Below are 15,993 nucleotides of genomic sequence, written 5' to 3'. Positions count from 1 at the left end.
TGATTCGAAAGCAGTATTACATTGGGTCACCGATGCACTGACTGGAAAATCTAGATTGAAGACAAAGGCTTCAAACGAAATGCTGATTAGAAGACGGCTTCAGACCATTACGAATATTGTGGAGGAATACAAACTCAGAGTGGATATTAAACTAGTGCCCTCGGAGTCTAACTTAGCCGATGTACTTACTCGAGTGCCTGGAAGTTGGTTGAAAATGATCGATAAGCCCACTGAACTTGCTGCAGGTGGAACGATTAGTGCTTCTCTATCTCCCAAAGAAATAAACCATGTTCATAAGTCCACGGGACATTATGGTGTGAAGAGAACATTGTATTTTGTTCGTAGAATTGACCCATCAGTAAGCAGGGAAGAAGTCAGGCAAGTGGTTGAAAAATGTGTAGCCTGTCAATCAATTGATCCAAGTCCGATAAAGTGGCCGAAAGGGAAGATCGAAGTAAAAGGGACGTGGCAACGGCTTGGTATGGATATAACTCATTATGAGGGGCAACATTTTCTTACCCTGATTGACTGTGGGCCTTCACGATATGCAATATGGCGCCATCTTAAAGACCAAACTAGTGCATGTGTCATTCAGGAATTAAACGAAATCTTTCTTGAACGAGGCGGTCCAAACGAAATTCTGACGGATAATGATACAGCATTTCGAAGCACATTATTTTCGCAATTTATGAACAAATGGAACGTTAAACTTCGCTTCAGGTGCGCTTACGTTCCTTCAGGGAATGGAATTGCAGAACGGTGCCATCGAACAGTGAAAAGAACGGCGAAGAGAGTTCCGTGCAGCATACCCGAGGCAGTTTATTGGTATAACGTCAACCCAAAAGACTGTTGTAAGTCATCTACAGCACCCGCAAATAAATTATACCATTACGAAATTAGAGTTAGAGGAATTGACGACGATAAAAACGCATATGAACCTCATGAGAAGATCACCAACAAGTTTAAACTCGGCGATGAAGTATGGGTAAAGCCCCCGGACAACCGATGTGACTCTCAATACAAAATTGGGAGAATTACAGGAATCATTTCGGAGCAAACGGTAGAAGTGGACAAAGTATCCCGGCACATACGCGACCTAAGACCCGTCAGAGTTGATAACAAGTCGAATGAGGATCTAGAAGATGATGAAGAACTGTGCGTTGTGTTACCTAAGACGAGACAAACCAGACGCCAATGTTGCGAAGAAGCACCCGAAAAAGGATGGCACCTGAGCGATATAGTCCGTGAGGTGAAGTGGTCGTTATGACCAAGGGGGAGTGTAATTATAGCGTTACTTGTGAATAATTGTGTGCGTAAAAGATATGTAATTATAGCGTTACTTGTGAATAATTGTATGTGTGAAAAGATGTGTGAATGCCTTATAGCATTACTTGTAAATAATTGTATTTGTGAAAAGATATGTGTGAATGCCTAGGGAATGCCTACTTGTAAATAATTGTATGTGTGAAAAGATATGTGTGAATACCTAGGGAATTAACTTGTATATAAATTGTGTTGAATTTTACAAAGATACATCGGCGTTTACGCACAACTAAAAAACGATCTTTTTTATGCGAAACTACAGAATTAAAGATTATGAATAAAATTAAAGTGGAAATACAGTCATAGGACTGTGTGTATAAAAATGAACTCTCGTTCGTCCATGAGCTGAAAAATTCTGGTTACACCACTGGCTACCTCTACTTTTTCTTTAGGGTAACAGGTGGAGAATTATTTGATAGAATTGTTGAAAGAGGAAACTACACTGAGGCCGATGCCTCCCATCTTGTAAAACAGATTTTAGAAGCTGTCCATTATCTACATGAAAAAAAGATAATGCACAGAGATATAAAGGTAACTGGAGTAAAACTTACTCATTAGGTCATAAAAATATTTTATTGAAACGGTGCATATAATAAATTACCTATATAAAATACATGAACAAAATATATATTTGGATTATTTGCTTTAACCGCTATATTTTTATTTATAATAGCAACTAAATATCATATAAATAGTAAAACTAAAATATTGAGAAATGAAGTTTTAAAAATCCAATTCTGTAATTCTCTTTTTACATTGTAAATGAATTTATGTAAAACTTTTTGTTTTAAGGATTATAAAATGTTAAGTGAATAGGAGTAAAATATTGAGCTGCATCCTTCCAACTACAAGCTCCAGATTCTTAAAGGTTATGTGATTCATAGACCAGATAACCTTTAACTAGATATCAATATACAAATTTTACATAAATATATGAATTCAAATGTAATAAAATTAATTGTCTTATAGATTAAAAACTATACTTTAAGAGCTTGTTTTTTTCCTAAGCATTTTGGCATAATAGTTCCTAAAGTTTTAGCTTATTTAAAAACAATCTTTTTATATTTTTTTTTGTTTTTTTTTTTCAGCCTGAAAATTTACTGTACTATGAGTAAGTCAATTACATTTTTACACCTTTCTCATTAAAAAAAAGATGAAATTTTTTATATCCATTTATAACTTTTATATTCTAATCATTTTAAAAGTTTAAGCTCTTGAAAGTGAAAATTGCAGTCGGATTAACAAAGTAAAGTTTCAGATCTTATAATTCAATTAAGAAGCTTAGAAAATTCATTAAAAAGTAAATGTTTAAATGTAATTTGGTTTAAAGCCTAAAAAAAAACAACTCTTGTTAAAAAACTAAAGAGCATTTATTAAAAAATTATAAAGAAATATTTGCAATTAACTTTTTATAGTTTTATTTATTTTATTTTATTTATCAGAAGAAGTTTGTACTCTTGTTGTTTTAGTATCTATAGATCTTTCTGAATTTTTTTTGTTTTTAAATCTGTAAATTTTCTTCAAATATAAATATGTACACTTAATATAATTATATATATATATATATATATATATATATATATATATATATATATATATATATATATATATATATATATATATATATTTGAATAAAAAATAGCAAAGAAGAAGACTCAAAAATAATGCTCACTGATTTTGGGCTTGCAAAAATAGAGGATAATGAAATTCAAGAAACAGCTTGTGGTACACCTGGATACGTGGGTAAAATATTTTCTGAGCAGTACAAATTTTTAAATTTAACTACTGGTCATTACTTCTCATGTTGTTTTTAGCACCAGAAGTTTTATTACGAAAAAGTTACGGTTGCCCAGTAGATTGTTGGTCTGTTGGAATAGTTACTTACATTCCGTAAGTGACGTTTTATTTACTGTTGGTTTTTTACTGTTGCAACTCGCATTTATTTTTTGGACATTTCTTTAATGTGATATCTAAGGGTATCAATTTTTACCGAACGCATTCTTGTTAGATGGGAAAGAATCCAAACCCATTTGGAGCAAACCGATTTAGAACCAACATTTAAAAAAAAATAACGAACCGAACTAGAAGTAAAAAAATCTTAATAATCTGAACCGAATCGAGATGTTATTGCAAGGAACCCAAACTGAACTAGAAATGTCAAAGTTTGTTTTCTTTTCCGCTTAATGTTTTGACTTGATGGCATCGAGTCAAACATTATTGTTTCAGAATGAATTTGAAATATATTAATATCAAGCGCCATAGAAAATAACTATTTAGCAACATAAAAAAATAGATATCTAAAATATTTATTGGTGAAACCTTAAAATCTATGTAAAAAGTAAATTCATATTAAAAAATAAGTTAAAAAATCAAGAATTGGTTTTACCTTATAATTGTATTAAAAAGTTCAACAACATCAGAAAGGTATTTTCTGATCAATAAATTTATAGGATGAATTAACTAAATCAAATTTACACTTCATTTGTCTTCATTTTTAAAATGCAAATGATATTCCCTATAACATTTAAAATTGAATTTTAAAATTTCGAACTTCTTAACTTTTCACTAAAAGAGACCTTTTGGTAAAAAAAAAAAAAAAATATTACTAAAAAGAACTTTAATTCTGCTTCATGAATTAAGATCGTGTGAAGACTTTGAGGCATGTATTACCACTCGCACAAACAGAAGCAGAGGCGGTTTCTAGAGAAAGTGAAACTTATTGTATTTCACTCGATATACAAATAAAGATCATGTGTACAACTTTATTATTAGTTCTTTGTTTATTTTTGTAATTTCGGCGGATTCATCTTCATTTACAAAGGTTCGTTGAGCAGTATTACCGTTATTTGATGTTCCTCATTTTCCACGTTTCGGTTGTCAACAACAAGTTTTATTTTTAATTAATTTTTATTGTTGCTTACCTTTTGTTGTCTCCTCTTGCTTGCCATTTTTGAATAAGTAACTTGTATGAAATATGAGTAAGACCCTTAAGAAACCTTATCCATGTAGAAGTGTAGATTATCCGTATTGCAGTCCGTCGATGAATAAGGAAGTTTCATGACTTTCTCAATGCTCTTCTTTTGGTGAACATCCACATAAACCACATCATAGTCTGGAAATGGTTACATTTAATGAGGCAGTATGGACTTTGATATCTATCATGTTTGCCATAATTCATAACTCAACACAAGTTTCTATAACCACTGTGAAAGATGTCAGAGAACTCATCTTTCACAGTGGTTACTTCAATAGGTGTTAAATTAATTGATTCTCTTTCAAATTTAAATCTGAAAGGTTGATAATATAAAGTAGATGAAGATTTTGGGTTCCTGCATATGTAGTTGGTTTTTGTTTGTATATGCTTTAATCATTAAAGCTGTCAACACCCGTTTTATAATGAAAAGTTACCAGATTACTGTTTCTTACTTTATCAATTTCAAAATGTTGCTATATGTATGATACATATAGCAACATTTTGAAATTGATAAAGTCTTTGTGCTGTATTGTCACATACTTTGCAGCGGTATGTTTGCAGTAGAATTGTTTGTCAGTAAAAATTATTTTGTTAGAGTAGCGCTAAAGTTTGGATAACTTTAAACTGTTATATGAACGGTACAGTATTTCTGTGTAGCCTTGCTCATATTTGAACGGTTTCATTTCCACAAAACATGGACGACTTCACACGTTAAGTGTTTCATTGTTTATACTGTAAGGCCTTTGTAACAAATAGTTTATTTGAAGAATAACTTTGTTGAAGTTAGTTTAAACCCCAATACTTAGTTTTTGCAGAAAACATTTGAAAGTTAGTAAAAATGCTTCCAACTCTGATTAAAGTCAGATTCATCATAATGTATTAATGATATATTTACAACAAATGGATGGAAAATGAAAATGATTCTCTGAGAAAAAGAGATATATCTTCAGATATGGTGAACAGCCGAAAATTCATTCGTTCTGAAAGCAGGAAACCTTAGTTTCAGTGATTGGATTTGTGAAGTTTGGGTTCTTTCCCATCTCTAATTTTTGTGATTGGTTGCAGAGTAAATCTTATAAATTATATAGTAAAAGTAAATTTTAAAATGTTAAAGTTCAAACAATTTAAGCATACAGAATCGAACAAAAAACGGAATTGAACGAAATAAATAAGCATGAAGCTAATGCGGTTTAACATACTCATGCAAGTTGTTTTGTGAAAATAACATCTATTAAGTCCGCAAAGAAAATAATTTCTCGACTTTGCAAAATCTTTTTTTAGTTTACTTATTCACGCAAAAATTGATACTCTAAGCAATTTCGTTTTTGTAGACACAAGAAGTTTCTTTTCTTGTAGCCTCTGTGGTTATCCTCCATTCAGTGATACTGATCAGCAGCTTTACTCCAAAATAGTAGAAGCCGATTATGAATTTGATGAAGCATTCTGGTGAGTAGGATAAAAAGATATAAACATCTGTTAAGGTCCCAATATATGCTTCAAAATTGAGATCCAAATAGTACGTTTATTTATTTAGGAATGAAATATCTGATTGTGGTGAGTTTAACTATTAAAAAAATAGCGGCGTTTCAGACGACCTTTTCCACAGAAGTATGAAGCTTATATCTAATATTCAGAATTTTCAGTGTTAGTAAAAAATAAAAGTAGAAATTGATTTATTGTATTAGTTATATTAAAAGTTAAAAATGGATTTTTAGGCAAAGCATTTGTTTCCAGTTTAATGGAGTTGAACCCTCAAAAACGGTTGACCTGCGTGCAAGCTCTTTCTCACAAATGGTGATAAATAAATTATTTATAACAATAAAAAACTAATTTTCTTAAAATCTGAAATTGTGATTGTTTCGTTGTTGTGTAACTATATAAAACCTTTCATCTCAAAAGTTAAATTTAAAATTGGAATTTGCACTATTTACTTTTTAGGATAATCGAAAAGTTCGATGGACAGAAAAATATTCATAAAACAGTTTCTTCTCAGCTTAAAAAACATTTCAATGCAAAATCAAAATGGAAGGTGAAAACAATTAATTGCAAAGTAAACCTCCCCCCATTTCTCATCGCATACTTGCATACCGACATTTGCATATCAACCATCCGCATTTGCACACCAATATAAGAGTTTTTTAAATTTTATTTAAAAAGAACTCTATCATTTAAAATCTCTATTTTTCAGCAAGCAATAAACGCAGCGACAGCAATCAGACAAATGCAAAATGTTTGAAGAACAAACTGACGAGTAAATCGAGAACAAACGAAGAATCCGAAAATTGTCAAAAGTTAAACAATGAACTTATGATTTAAATCTTAATGAAGAGTTTAAATTGGTTATTACTTTGTACTAATAGTTGTATGTTAGTACTGTGTAAATACGCAGTTTTATACAATTAAAATAATCACCCTAGTTACTTTGACTTGGTTGCCATCGTGAACTCGCGCCTCTTGTCAATTTTGTTTTCGGATTGTTTATTGATTTAGAATCTATATTTTGCAAAGAAGCTAGTAGCCAAGCTGCCAGACGGTGGAAAGAAAATTTTCTCGGGGAGGCCATTACATCGGGAAGGACTCGCTTTTTAATGATTTTTTACTTGTTGTGCTATTGCTAATGTTTGTGGGTCATAGTTACTACCAACGACTTTAGTGAGTCATTTTTACTACCACCAACGTTACTTCTTTTTTTGTTACCTTTACTGGTATTTAAGCTGCTATGGTGTAGTTCAAAAGTTCAAAAGCTTATAACCGACGGTTAAGTGTAAACATGAATAATAGAACAATTCTTTTTGGATGCAACCAGTGAAAACGTCCATAAAACTTTCAAACTCGTTTTTTTTTTCTCCTGATAAAAGTCTGACATATGGGTACTCTATTAAACATTTTATTGTTTTACTGAATTGCACGAAATCTGTTTTGTAAAAAAACTTTTTACTTTTAAGTTTATATGCAATTTCACTGAATACTTTGAAAAAAAATCCGCCATTTTGGATCTAAAAAATCTGAACTTGTTCTGGAATGAAGAAATTGGCAAAAAAAAGGCGCATTTGTCTTTTCCTGAATTAATAGTTACGAACAATATCCAAAAAATAGTTTACACTTTTTTTTAATTTATGCAAAAATAAGTTATACGGGACAAAAAAAAGGTATTTGTAGCAAATTATGCAGGACAAAATACCTCGTATTTGGTAAAGCAATTAAAAGTGAATGAAACAAATGAACTTGAAAATGATGTAGTTATATATCAGTAGAGATTTAGTCTTGTTAAGACTAATATGCAACTACATAATAATATAACTGCATAATATAACTACATGATAATATAACTACATGATATATAACTACATCATTTTAGTCATAACAAGACTAAATCCTACACAGTTTTTGTGTTCGGATATTTTAATAGAGATAACATAAGTATTAGCTGTAATAAATTTATTAAACCTAAGTTAATATAAATTGTGGTATTATATTCCTATATTAGAATCAAAAAAGATATGGCATTTGGTTCATACGATAGATATTATCGTATGAACCAAATGCCATATCTTTTTGTCGGTATACGCTAAAAACAGTATTAAAAAATGGGTATAATCTGTGAGAATTTAACTGGCAGCAAGATAGGGTAAAGGAAGGTATGTTCGTGATATATGTAATTTCGTGATATTTCGCTCGGCATTTGTAGCGAACATACCTATTAGTCAAAAACATCGAAATTGCGTCAAATGGTACCCCGGGGTACTACTGTCGATTCACAAATAGTCGTTGGGTGCGTGTGATACGTCAATTGTTTACTACACTCTAAAAACAATCCGTTAGAAAAAGTAACGGACTGCGTGTCTCCGTTAACTTAACGAAGTAATTCGTTTCCAAAAACAACAAAATTAACGGAGTAAAGTTAACAAATTACGTAATCTTCGAAATTCCATTAATTCAACGGATTAAATAATAAAATACGTTGAAAAAAAAAAAATTTTTTTTTAAAAAGGTTACCGAAAGAAATTATGAAGTGCTTCCTCTGTAGATTGTATTTTTCTTCATTACATGTCCTTTTTTCTCATTTTCGAAATTTACATGGATTGACTTCGAGAGGTTCAGAAGTCAAATGCACTTTTGATAAATGCAGTAGAGTTTTCCTAAGTTTCATAAAGTTAAGAAAACATTATGAAACCCAGCATTCAACAATTCCTGATGAGATCAAAGCTGCAAGTTCAACTACCACTAGTTAGTTTCTTTTTATTTTGTTCAATCGTATGTATGTATGTATGTATGTATGTATGTATGTATGTATGTATGTATGTATGTATGTATGTATGTATGTATGTATGTATGTTACATATATTATATATATATATATATATATATATATATATATATATATATATATATATATATATATATATATATATATATATATATATATATATATACATACAATTATATATATATATATATAAATTTTTTCTTTTATATAAATTGTTTTCTGTAATTTTTTTTTAGATATCACTGATGAAGAAATAACAATTGAAAGCCAAAGGATTAACACAGATGACATTATTGAGGATGTAGAACAAACCACATCCATTAACTTGGAAGTTTCAATTATGAAATTTTTTTCAGAATTATCTGCAAAAGGTAACATTACTTTAAGTAACTCACAAATGATAATGGAAAATATAATTGGAGTTGTAAATGACATATCATTTTTTGGTTCACAATTGCTTAAAGATCTGATAATCCAGTTAAGTTTAACACAGGATAATACAAGTATCAATGAAGCTTTAATAAAAATGCAAAACATTTGTAATATAACAAATAACATTGATACAATTCATAAAAGGGAAAAGTGGTTAGTGGACAATGGTTTTTTTATAAAACCGATAGAAATACCTCTTGGCATGCGATTAGAACAAAGATTTTCAGCTGGTTTAAAATCAATGCAATCTGTAATTGTAGAAGATAAATGTTATTTTGTTCCAATTGATCAGCTTCTTGCAAAGATAATGGAGTCTGCATCCGAAAAAATTATTTTTCCAATGTACCGTCCTAGTTCAATTCCAACAAGAATTAGAGATTTCTTTGACACACGAAGATTTCACAGTCATCCTTTTCTCCAAAAATATCCAAAAACATTTTTACTTCATTTTTTTGTTGATGCATTTGAAGTAACTAATGTGTTAGGAAGTCATACAATTGTTCATAAACTTGAGGCTTTATACATGCAAGTTAGAAATGTTTTGCCAGAGTATCAGTCCAAGACAGACAGCATTTATTTGATTGGAATATGGTATGCTTTAGATGCCAATATTACAAGCTATTCATATGATAACATTTTGAAAAATGTTTTATGTCAGCTCCAAGAATTAGAAAGTGAGCAAGGGGTTCAAGTTATAGTAAATGGAAAGAAAATAACTATTCATGCAATAATTGTCATTTTTTCTGCAGATAATTTAGGAGCACATTCCTTATTTGGTTTTATGGAAAGTTTTCGTGCCACCTATTTTTGTCGTTTTTGTAAATGTACTCAATCTGAATTGCAAGAAACCTATAGGTCAATAGTTTTTGAAAAACGAACAATAGCTGATTACAATCTGTGTGTAGTTGAGTCTCAATCAACTGATTATGATCCTTCCAAAACTGGCATAAAACATGGTTGTTCTTTAAACTGTCTTAACTGGTTTCACTGTATAGAACAAAGTGCTGTAGATTGTATGCATGATTTGTTGGAAGGAGTAGTGCCGTTAGAAATATGTCTTGTGTTACGGACTCTTACAGACAAAAAAATTATTTCCCTTGTAGATATAAATAATGCAATAAATAATTTTAATTACTCCTTGGCAGACAAAAATAGCAAACCACCAGAAATAAATCTTCAGAATTTACGTATTGAAGCTGCTGAATCATGGTGCTTGATACGGAATTTGCCTCTCATGATAGGCAAATATATTCCAGATGAAGAACCCCACTGGAAACTTTTGGTTCTATTATTAGGATGTTTGGATATTATTTTTGCTCCTGAAATAACAGATGGTCTTATTACTCAACTTGAATTTTTAATCGAAGAGCATCATTACTACTTTAAATCAGTTTACCCAGAAAACAGTTTAATCCCAAAGCATCACTTTATGCTGCATTACCCAGAGTGTATGGCTAAGTTTGGGCCATTAAGTAGATATTGGTGTATGCGATTTGAGGCAAAACATCGTTTTGCTAAAGAACTTTCTTCAGTTATACGTAACTTTAAAAACATCTGTTACTCAGTCATGCATCGATACCAATTGAAACTTGCTAATTGCTTATTTAGTAGGTCATTGTATTCAGATAATAAGCAGCTTGGTAAATGTGATAAGGTTATTGTTGGAAATTTGCAGGTAGAAATTGGAAACACGATATGTGAATCATTGAATTTAAATATATTTGATGAGGTTTATGTTGCTCATTCAATTACTTTTGGATCATATGAAATCAAATTAGGTTGCATTTTATGTCATGATGTTGTTGAAAGTTATCCACAATTAGGAGAGTTGCTCTGCATTGTTCATATTAAACCTAAAACTTTTTTGGTGTTGAATCCACTAGAAACAGTTAATTTCAATGAGCATTTTCATGCTTATGTGGTAAAAAGAAATGAAAATTTGTTTAAAAATATTGTTATCAATGCAGATGATTGTAAAGATTATCACCCTTATAACATTACTAACTTAAATGATCAAATGTTTGTCGGCATACGCTATAGAATTTTTTAATTGTTATTGTTAGCAGTTATGATTTTGTCAATAGTTAAATTCATTACTTATTGAGAATAACTTTAAATTTTTGATTACTTACAGAGTTGTACATTTTAACAAATACTCTTTTTCTCATTTTTTAATATTTATTACATGAAGGTGTTGTTTTTTTAAGCAAATACTGCTTTATAATACTTGTTATGTTTATATAAAGTAATTTTGAAAACAATTTATGATTTTTGTTTTGATTTATATCATTGTTGAATGATATGTATAGAATGTCTCTAATTTTGAAAATATGGTCTGTTGATCAATCAAAAAAAAAGTTAATTCTGCTGAAGAAAGATGAAGACTTCGTTACTAAAGGTGAAATAATTATTAGATAAATAGATAGCATTTTATGTTTTGTTTTAAATTTTTTTTACGGAGAGTTTGTAAAACTTGTAGTCATTTGCTATTTTAGTTGCCAGTAAATTTGGTTTGTTGTCTGGAAATGATTTAAGATTTGCATTTCAAAGTGATGGAACAGAAATTGATGATTTTGACTATGAAGTTCTGAAACATTTTTCTGATAGTGGCACAAATATTACAGTGCTTGTCAATGATGAGAAATGGGTACCTAATAACTTGGTAAGCAAATTATTTTAAAGTATTCAAAATTTACATGTTTTTAATGATTTAAATCCATTTATATATTTTTAAATTTATTTTTGTATAAAAAAGATATTAATACCACATTACACAGATTGCGTGTACACCTGAAGTTTGCAGTTCTGCAAGTATAAAAGATGATTTTGTTGATGCCAATAAAGCATTTGTGTTTAATGATCAAACCTCGTTGAGCCTTAAGCAGGATGACACATTTTCTTGTTCAAAAACGTTAAAAGCTTACCTAGCACAACATCCGGTGAGTATGTAGCGGAATATATTTTTAAAATTATGAAGTTTCATTAATTGTCTACTATGTCCTATAAATTATAGGTATTGTCAACAGTAATTGTTTAAATTACAGGAAAAAAAAAACTGCATTAGTAGTGCATTTATTATTTTTATTTTACTGCTTTACATTTACTATAATTTATTATGTTTTTCCTAATAAAAAAAATTTCCTTATCTTTGTTAAAAGAATACCTTACAATATATGAGTGAAATAAATAATTTCAATGTCAATTGCAATGCAAGACAACATATTGTTAGAGTGGTTGTGCACAAAATGGTTTGTCTTTATGGAAACTATCCAAACAAATTTCAAAAAAGTAATGTTGCAGTATTGCTAGGCGAAACACTTGGATTGCCAAGCACCCTTTTTTATGATCCTGTAAGTTATCATGGGTATCTTGACAGGGCTCTGGAAAATGCTAGGAGAAAATTGTTACGTGAGTATTTTATAACATTTGTATTATTATAAAAACACTGGCTTCTATTTTTCAATTGTGTTTCTCATTTTAATGTCATCATGAAACATTTAAAGTTGTATTACAAATATTTAAAGGAACTTCTACCCCCACCCAACTTTCATGGAGGAATCAGCTCATAGTAAAGTGGCACTACAAATTATAAATAAAATTGTTCTTAATTCATGCATTTACCTCTTATAATGGTAATAATTAAGAAAGTATTTACGATGTTCATTTAGCTTCAGCTAAAAAGCATTCATGGTCAAAAAAAGGGGAAGCAGATAAAATCAAAATACCTGATTCTACTGTTTTGGGGTCATTTACAGAACAAACAGAAGGAGCCTCGTGCTCAAAACAATTGAAAGAAGGGTGTCCTCGTGACTTGGCAGATTGTATGATTTGTGGAGGTTTATTTTCATTTTAAGTTTATGAACATGTATACTAAATCTTCAATAATAGAATCCAGTGCAGTGGTTTTTCTAGATTGTGATTTAATTTTAATTTCATTTGCAAAATATTATATAATGGTGAAAAATTTTAAATAAACTGTCACTTTTATAAAGGTGTTTCAAACATTGAAGATGTTGAGAAACTAAGATATCTTGCCTTGTCGAGAGTTGAGGAAATAAAACAATGTACGCAATCTACCTTTTGTTTGCGACAGACATGGATTGCAGATGAGAAACCAATCTTGTCTACTATTATAACAAATTATCCCAAATTTGCCTTAATTCCCAAACTGGTAATATTCTGTATTTGCTTTTATATATTTGAAATTTTATGTTTAAACATACTTTTTATTTTTTTATGTGTGACATATCTTTAACAATAACATGAAATGTTTTTTTTACTTGTAACACTTTCAGTGTCTAGTTTTAGAAATAACTTTTGCTTATACTACTATACTATACGATTAGATTTGTATTATATTCGATTATAAACTTTTGGACATCAATTGAATAGAATACACTCTGTCAAATTTTATAACACCTTGCTTTTTTTTTCAAAAACCATTTTGTATTTGATAAGTTTTTTTGAAATAATATTGACTTTTTTAGATTGATATGGAATTTTCAACCAAATATCCTTTATGTAAGCTGAATGTAATGGATACGTTTTTGACTAAAATCGTTCAGCCACTGTTTCAGTATTGTGGACAAATGAAAGTTCTTTATCTGACAAATCTAGTCAATGCACCTAACCAGAGCAACATTGGTATACTCTTTGTATTTCAAATTTTATCATAAAAATTTTTTTAAGCATACCGTTGAAAATGGTATGCTTTAAAAAAACTTTTATGAAAAAATAATTATTTATTACCTAGATTGGAGAGTGTACAATGCATGCAAAATGTTATGCTATTTACTGCGACAAGGAGGAAAGCAAAGGAAATCTGCTCCTGAGATAATGGAACACATCATGATATGCAATGTAAGTATCATCTCTATAAAAGAAATTTTTGCCTAAAAAATTTTTATGCAATGTAATTAAGAAGAACAACCACCAGATACCTGATTTTTTGAGAGAAGAGAAACGGCAGTGAGGTGTTAAATCCTCAACAATAAATTTTATTGTTGAGGATTAAAAATAGTATTTTATTATTTAGGTAGGTGATGCAATCTCATATTTTGCAGAAAATCTTGATAACCCATATCCTGTACTGTTAATACAAGGACAAGAAGGCGAAAAAATTTTATCAATAAAAATTGCATACGAAAAAAAAATAATCAATGCGGGCCAATCTATAATGGAAGGTATAGATCGAATGCTCAAACTTTACTGGTGTTTTAACATTCAATACAATCCGATTTCCAATTATTTTTGGCAGTTTATTCAAGCTTATTATGATCTTGACTATGGAAAAAAGCCTAAATGTGTTATTGAACTGCTGGCTAATTTAATAAAATATACCACATAGTCATGTGGCTAATTTTTTTTTAACACATCCCATGACCTATAATATTTAGGTGTCTTGAAAAACAATATTTTTTGAAAATGTTTTTTAGAGTGTAAATTTGTTTGTATTTTATAGCTTTACTCTAACTATCTTGATTTTCCAGATATTTGAGATTTAATATTATTTTTATTCTTGTCCATATGGCTATAGGAAAAAGGTCTTACAAAATCATCAATAATTTTAATAAATTTTTAGATGACAAAACATTTATATATTTTAAAAACTTTTACACTTCATTTTTAACCTGGAAAATAACTTGTTATCACTGTTAACTAAGTCAATCAATGACTAACAAATTAATGGCCATAATAATAGTTATAGTTTTATAAGTGTGTGATGACACGCAGCTCGTTTTATTGAGAAAGATATTCTTTTGATAAATTATTTTTAAAATCTTGTTTGTTAGAGTTTTATCTGTCAGCATATTTAAGTTAATTGCATAAAAAATAATAAAGTTTTGAATTGTTTTTTCTATAATCATATAACAATAAAAAAATAAATAGATGTGTTTTTTATATTTGTATTATAATTTTATATGTTTTTAGCTTTAATATGTAGTTTAAGCAAGTTAAGGACTTACATGGACATCAACTTACAATGGTTTAATCATGTTCAAGTATTACAGTTATTTGTTCCTTGTTATTATACTTTTTTTTTTAAATAAATTTGTCAGTTACATCAGATAAATATTTTAAAAAATGAGTTGTTAACAATATTTTTTGTTTACAGGATCTTTAAATCACATTTACATCGTAGATAAAAGGTTTGTTGCAATAAGTTTAATTTGCTAGCTTTTTTGTAGTTACACAGTTTTAGTATAAACTAAATGGTCATTTACACAATTTTATTTATATGGCTTGTTTATATTCTTATAATTTGCTATTTTAGACACATGGCATGCAATATCACGCTGTAAGTTTAAATTAGTTGTAAAATTAAAAATTAGATTGTAATTTGCATTTCTTTTGATGGGGATATTTATTTAGGTTAGGTACAACTAAGTTTATGTATGTCTTGTTTATATTTGTTTAGAATTTGCTACTTAGACACGAGGGATGTGGTATCAAATTGAACTTCTGATATTGTTATTTGCAACTCTTTTGGTGAGCTTATTTATTTTTGTTTTAATTTATCGTTATTTAAGTTTAAGACCTTTTTTTTATTTTGTTCCTGACAGGTTTTGAAGTATGTGGAAATTATAGAACCTTTTAGTTATCAGATAAGATTATCTTTTGTTACACATTTTTGTTAAAGATATTATTTAGTTGTTGCATTGAACTTTATCTTTAGAAAATGGTATCAGAAATTTATAAAATAAAAAAATTTCTATTATCAATTTAAAAATAAAGAATTAGCAATGAATATATTTCTTAAAGGTAATTAGTAAAATTTTATTTTCATTTCATACTATTTATATCATTTAGGTTCCATATTTTCTTTATTGTATTTTATGTTATATTTACCTTTAGGAATTGACAACACGTTGCTGGAATTGAAGCGTGAAACATGGAAATATATTTAAAAATATATTTTTAAAAAAACTATTTTGATTGTAATTAAAAGTTTGTGTACTGAATTACATTATTATAAATATTTGGTTAGTTTTCAATG

General features: G+C 29.2%; 3 protein-coding genes across 13 annotated transcripts in view; all 3 read left to right on the top strand.

Annotated features, from left to right (window-relative positions):
• Positions 1–6,715, top strand: part of LOC145192630 (calcium/calmodulin-dependent protein kinase type 1-like) — a 38,515-nt gene extending 31,800 nt beyond the window's left edge. For 3 of the 5 annotated variants that reach the window (XM_090086318.1, XM_090086326.1, XM_090086311.1), the window contains 9 exons: positions 1,716–1,854; positions 2,412–2,434; positions 2,966–3,066; positions 3,138–3,213; positions 5,654–5,743; positions 5,832–5,851; positions 6,013–6,091; positions 6,236–6,326; positions 6,486–6,715. In XM_090086318.1, the coding sequence (XP_089942444.1) occupies positions 1,716–1,854; positions 2,412–2,434; positions 2,966–3,066; positions 3,138–3,213; positions 5,654–5,743; positions 5,832–5,851; positions 6,013–6,091; positions 6,236–6,326; positions 6,486–6,533 (667 nt within the window). In that variant the 3' untranslated portion in view covers positions 6,534–6,715. Of the gene's footprint in view, positions 1–1,715; positions 1,855–2,411; positions 2,435–2,965; positions 3,067–3,137; positions 3,214–5,653; positions 5,748–5,831; positions 5,906–5,994; positions 6,092–6,235; positions 6,327–6,485 lie in introns of all 5 variants that reach the window. The other 2 variants (XR_016452192.1, XR_016452196.1) reach the window with 2 other exon arrangements.
• Positions 6,716–8,191: 1,476 nt separating this feature from the next.
• LOC149894513 (uncharacterized) lies at positions 8,192–11,123 on the top strand. The gene is made up of 2 exons (XM_090065355.1): positions 8,192–8,524; positions 8,801–11,123. Exons 1-2 carry the CDS (start codon positions 8,305–8,307, stop codon positions 11,044–11,046), a joined length of 2,466 nt encoding a protein of 821 aa, XP_089921481.1. The 5' UTR covers positions 8,192–8,304; the 3' UTR covers positions 11,047–11,123.
• LOC149894512 (uncharacterized) lies at positions 9,028–15,975 on the top strand. Of its 7 annotated transcripts, XR_016444533.1 has the most exons (15): positions 11,113–11,394; positions 11,492–11,658; positions 11,774–11,935; positions 12,155–12,404; positions 12,665–12,832; positions 12,989–13,167; positions 13,484–13,640; positions 13,750–13,856; positions 14,032–14,179; positions 14,928–14,998; positions 15,112–15,145; positions 15,271–15,294; positions 15,415–15,485; positions 15,673–15,758; positions 15,852–15,975. XR_016444533.1 is itself a non-coding variant. In XM_090065369.1 (13 exons), exons 1-12 carry the CDS (start codon positions 11,298–11,300, stop codon positions 15,460–15,462), a joined length of 1,578 nt encoding a protein of 525 aa, XP_089921495.1. In that variant the 5' UTR covers positions 11,112–11,297; the 3' UTR covers positions 15,463–15,485; positions 15,852–15,975. The 7 variants fall into 7 exon arrangements, 3 of the variants coding, with proteins under 3 accessions (XP_089921491.1, XP_089921495.1, XP_089921512.1); XR_016444526.1 differs by lacking the exon at positions 15,112–15,145 and having other exon boundaries at positions 11,112–11,394; XR_016444537.1 differs by lacking the exon at positions 14,032–14,179.
• Positions 15,976–15,993: the final 18 nt, after the last annotated feature.

Source organism: Hydra viridissima, unplaced genomic scaffold (assembly GCF_058129835.1).
Source record: "Hydra viridissima isolate aposymbiotic clone 2 unplaced genomic scaffold, HvirCarnegie_v1 scaffold_1, whole genome shotgun sequence".
Lineage (NCBI taxonomy): Eukaryota > Metazoa > Cnidaria > Hydrozoa > Anthoathecata > Hydridae > Hydra > Hydra viridissima.
This window is presented reverse-complemented; position numbering and strand designations above follow the sequence as displayed.

Excerpts from the sequence above, each read along its gene's own strand:
- LOC149894512 (XM_090065365.1), top strand. The coding sequence starts at position 11,298 with ATGTATAGAATGTCTCTAATTTTGAAAATATGGTCTGTTGATCAATCA. Across the intron at positions 12,833-12,988 it reads AGATTGTATGATTTGTGGAG|GTGTTTCAAACATTGAAGAT; the intron begins GTTTATTTTCAT and ends ACTTTTATAAAG. Across the intron at positions 13,857-14,031 it reads AACACATCATGATATGCAAT|GTAGGTGATGCAATCTCATA; the intron begins GTAAGTATCATC and ends TTTATTATTTAG.
- LOC149894513 (XM_090065355.1), top strand. The coding sequence starts at position 8,305 with ATGAAGTGCTTCCTCTGTAGATTGTATTTTTCTTCATTACATGTCCTT. Across the intron at positions 8,525-8,800 it reads TGCAAGTTCAACTACCACTA|ATATCACTGATGAAGAAATA; the intron begins GTTAGTTTCTTT and ends ATTTTTTTTTAG.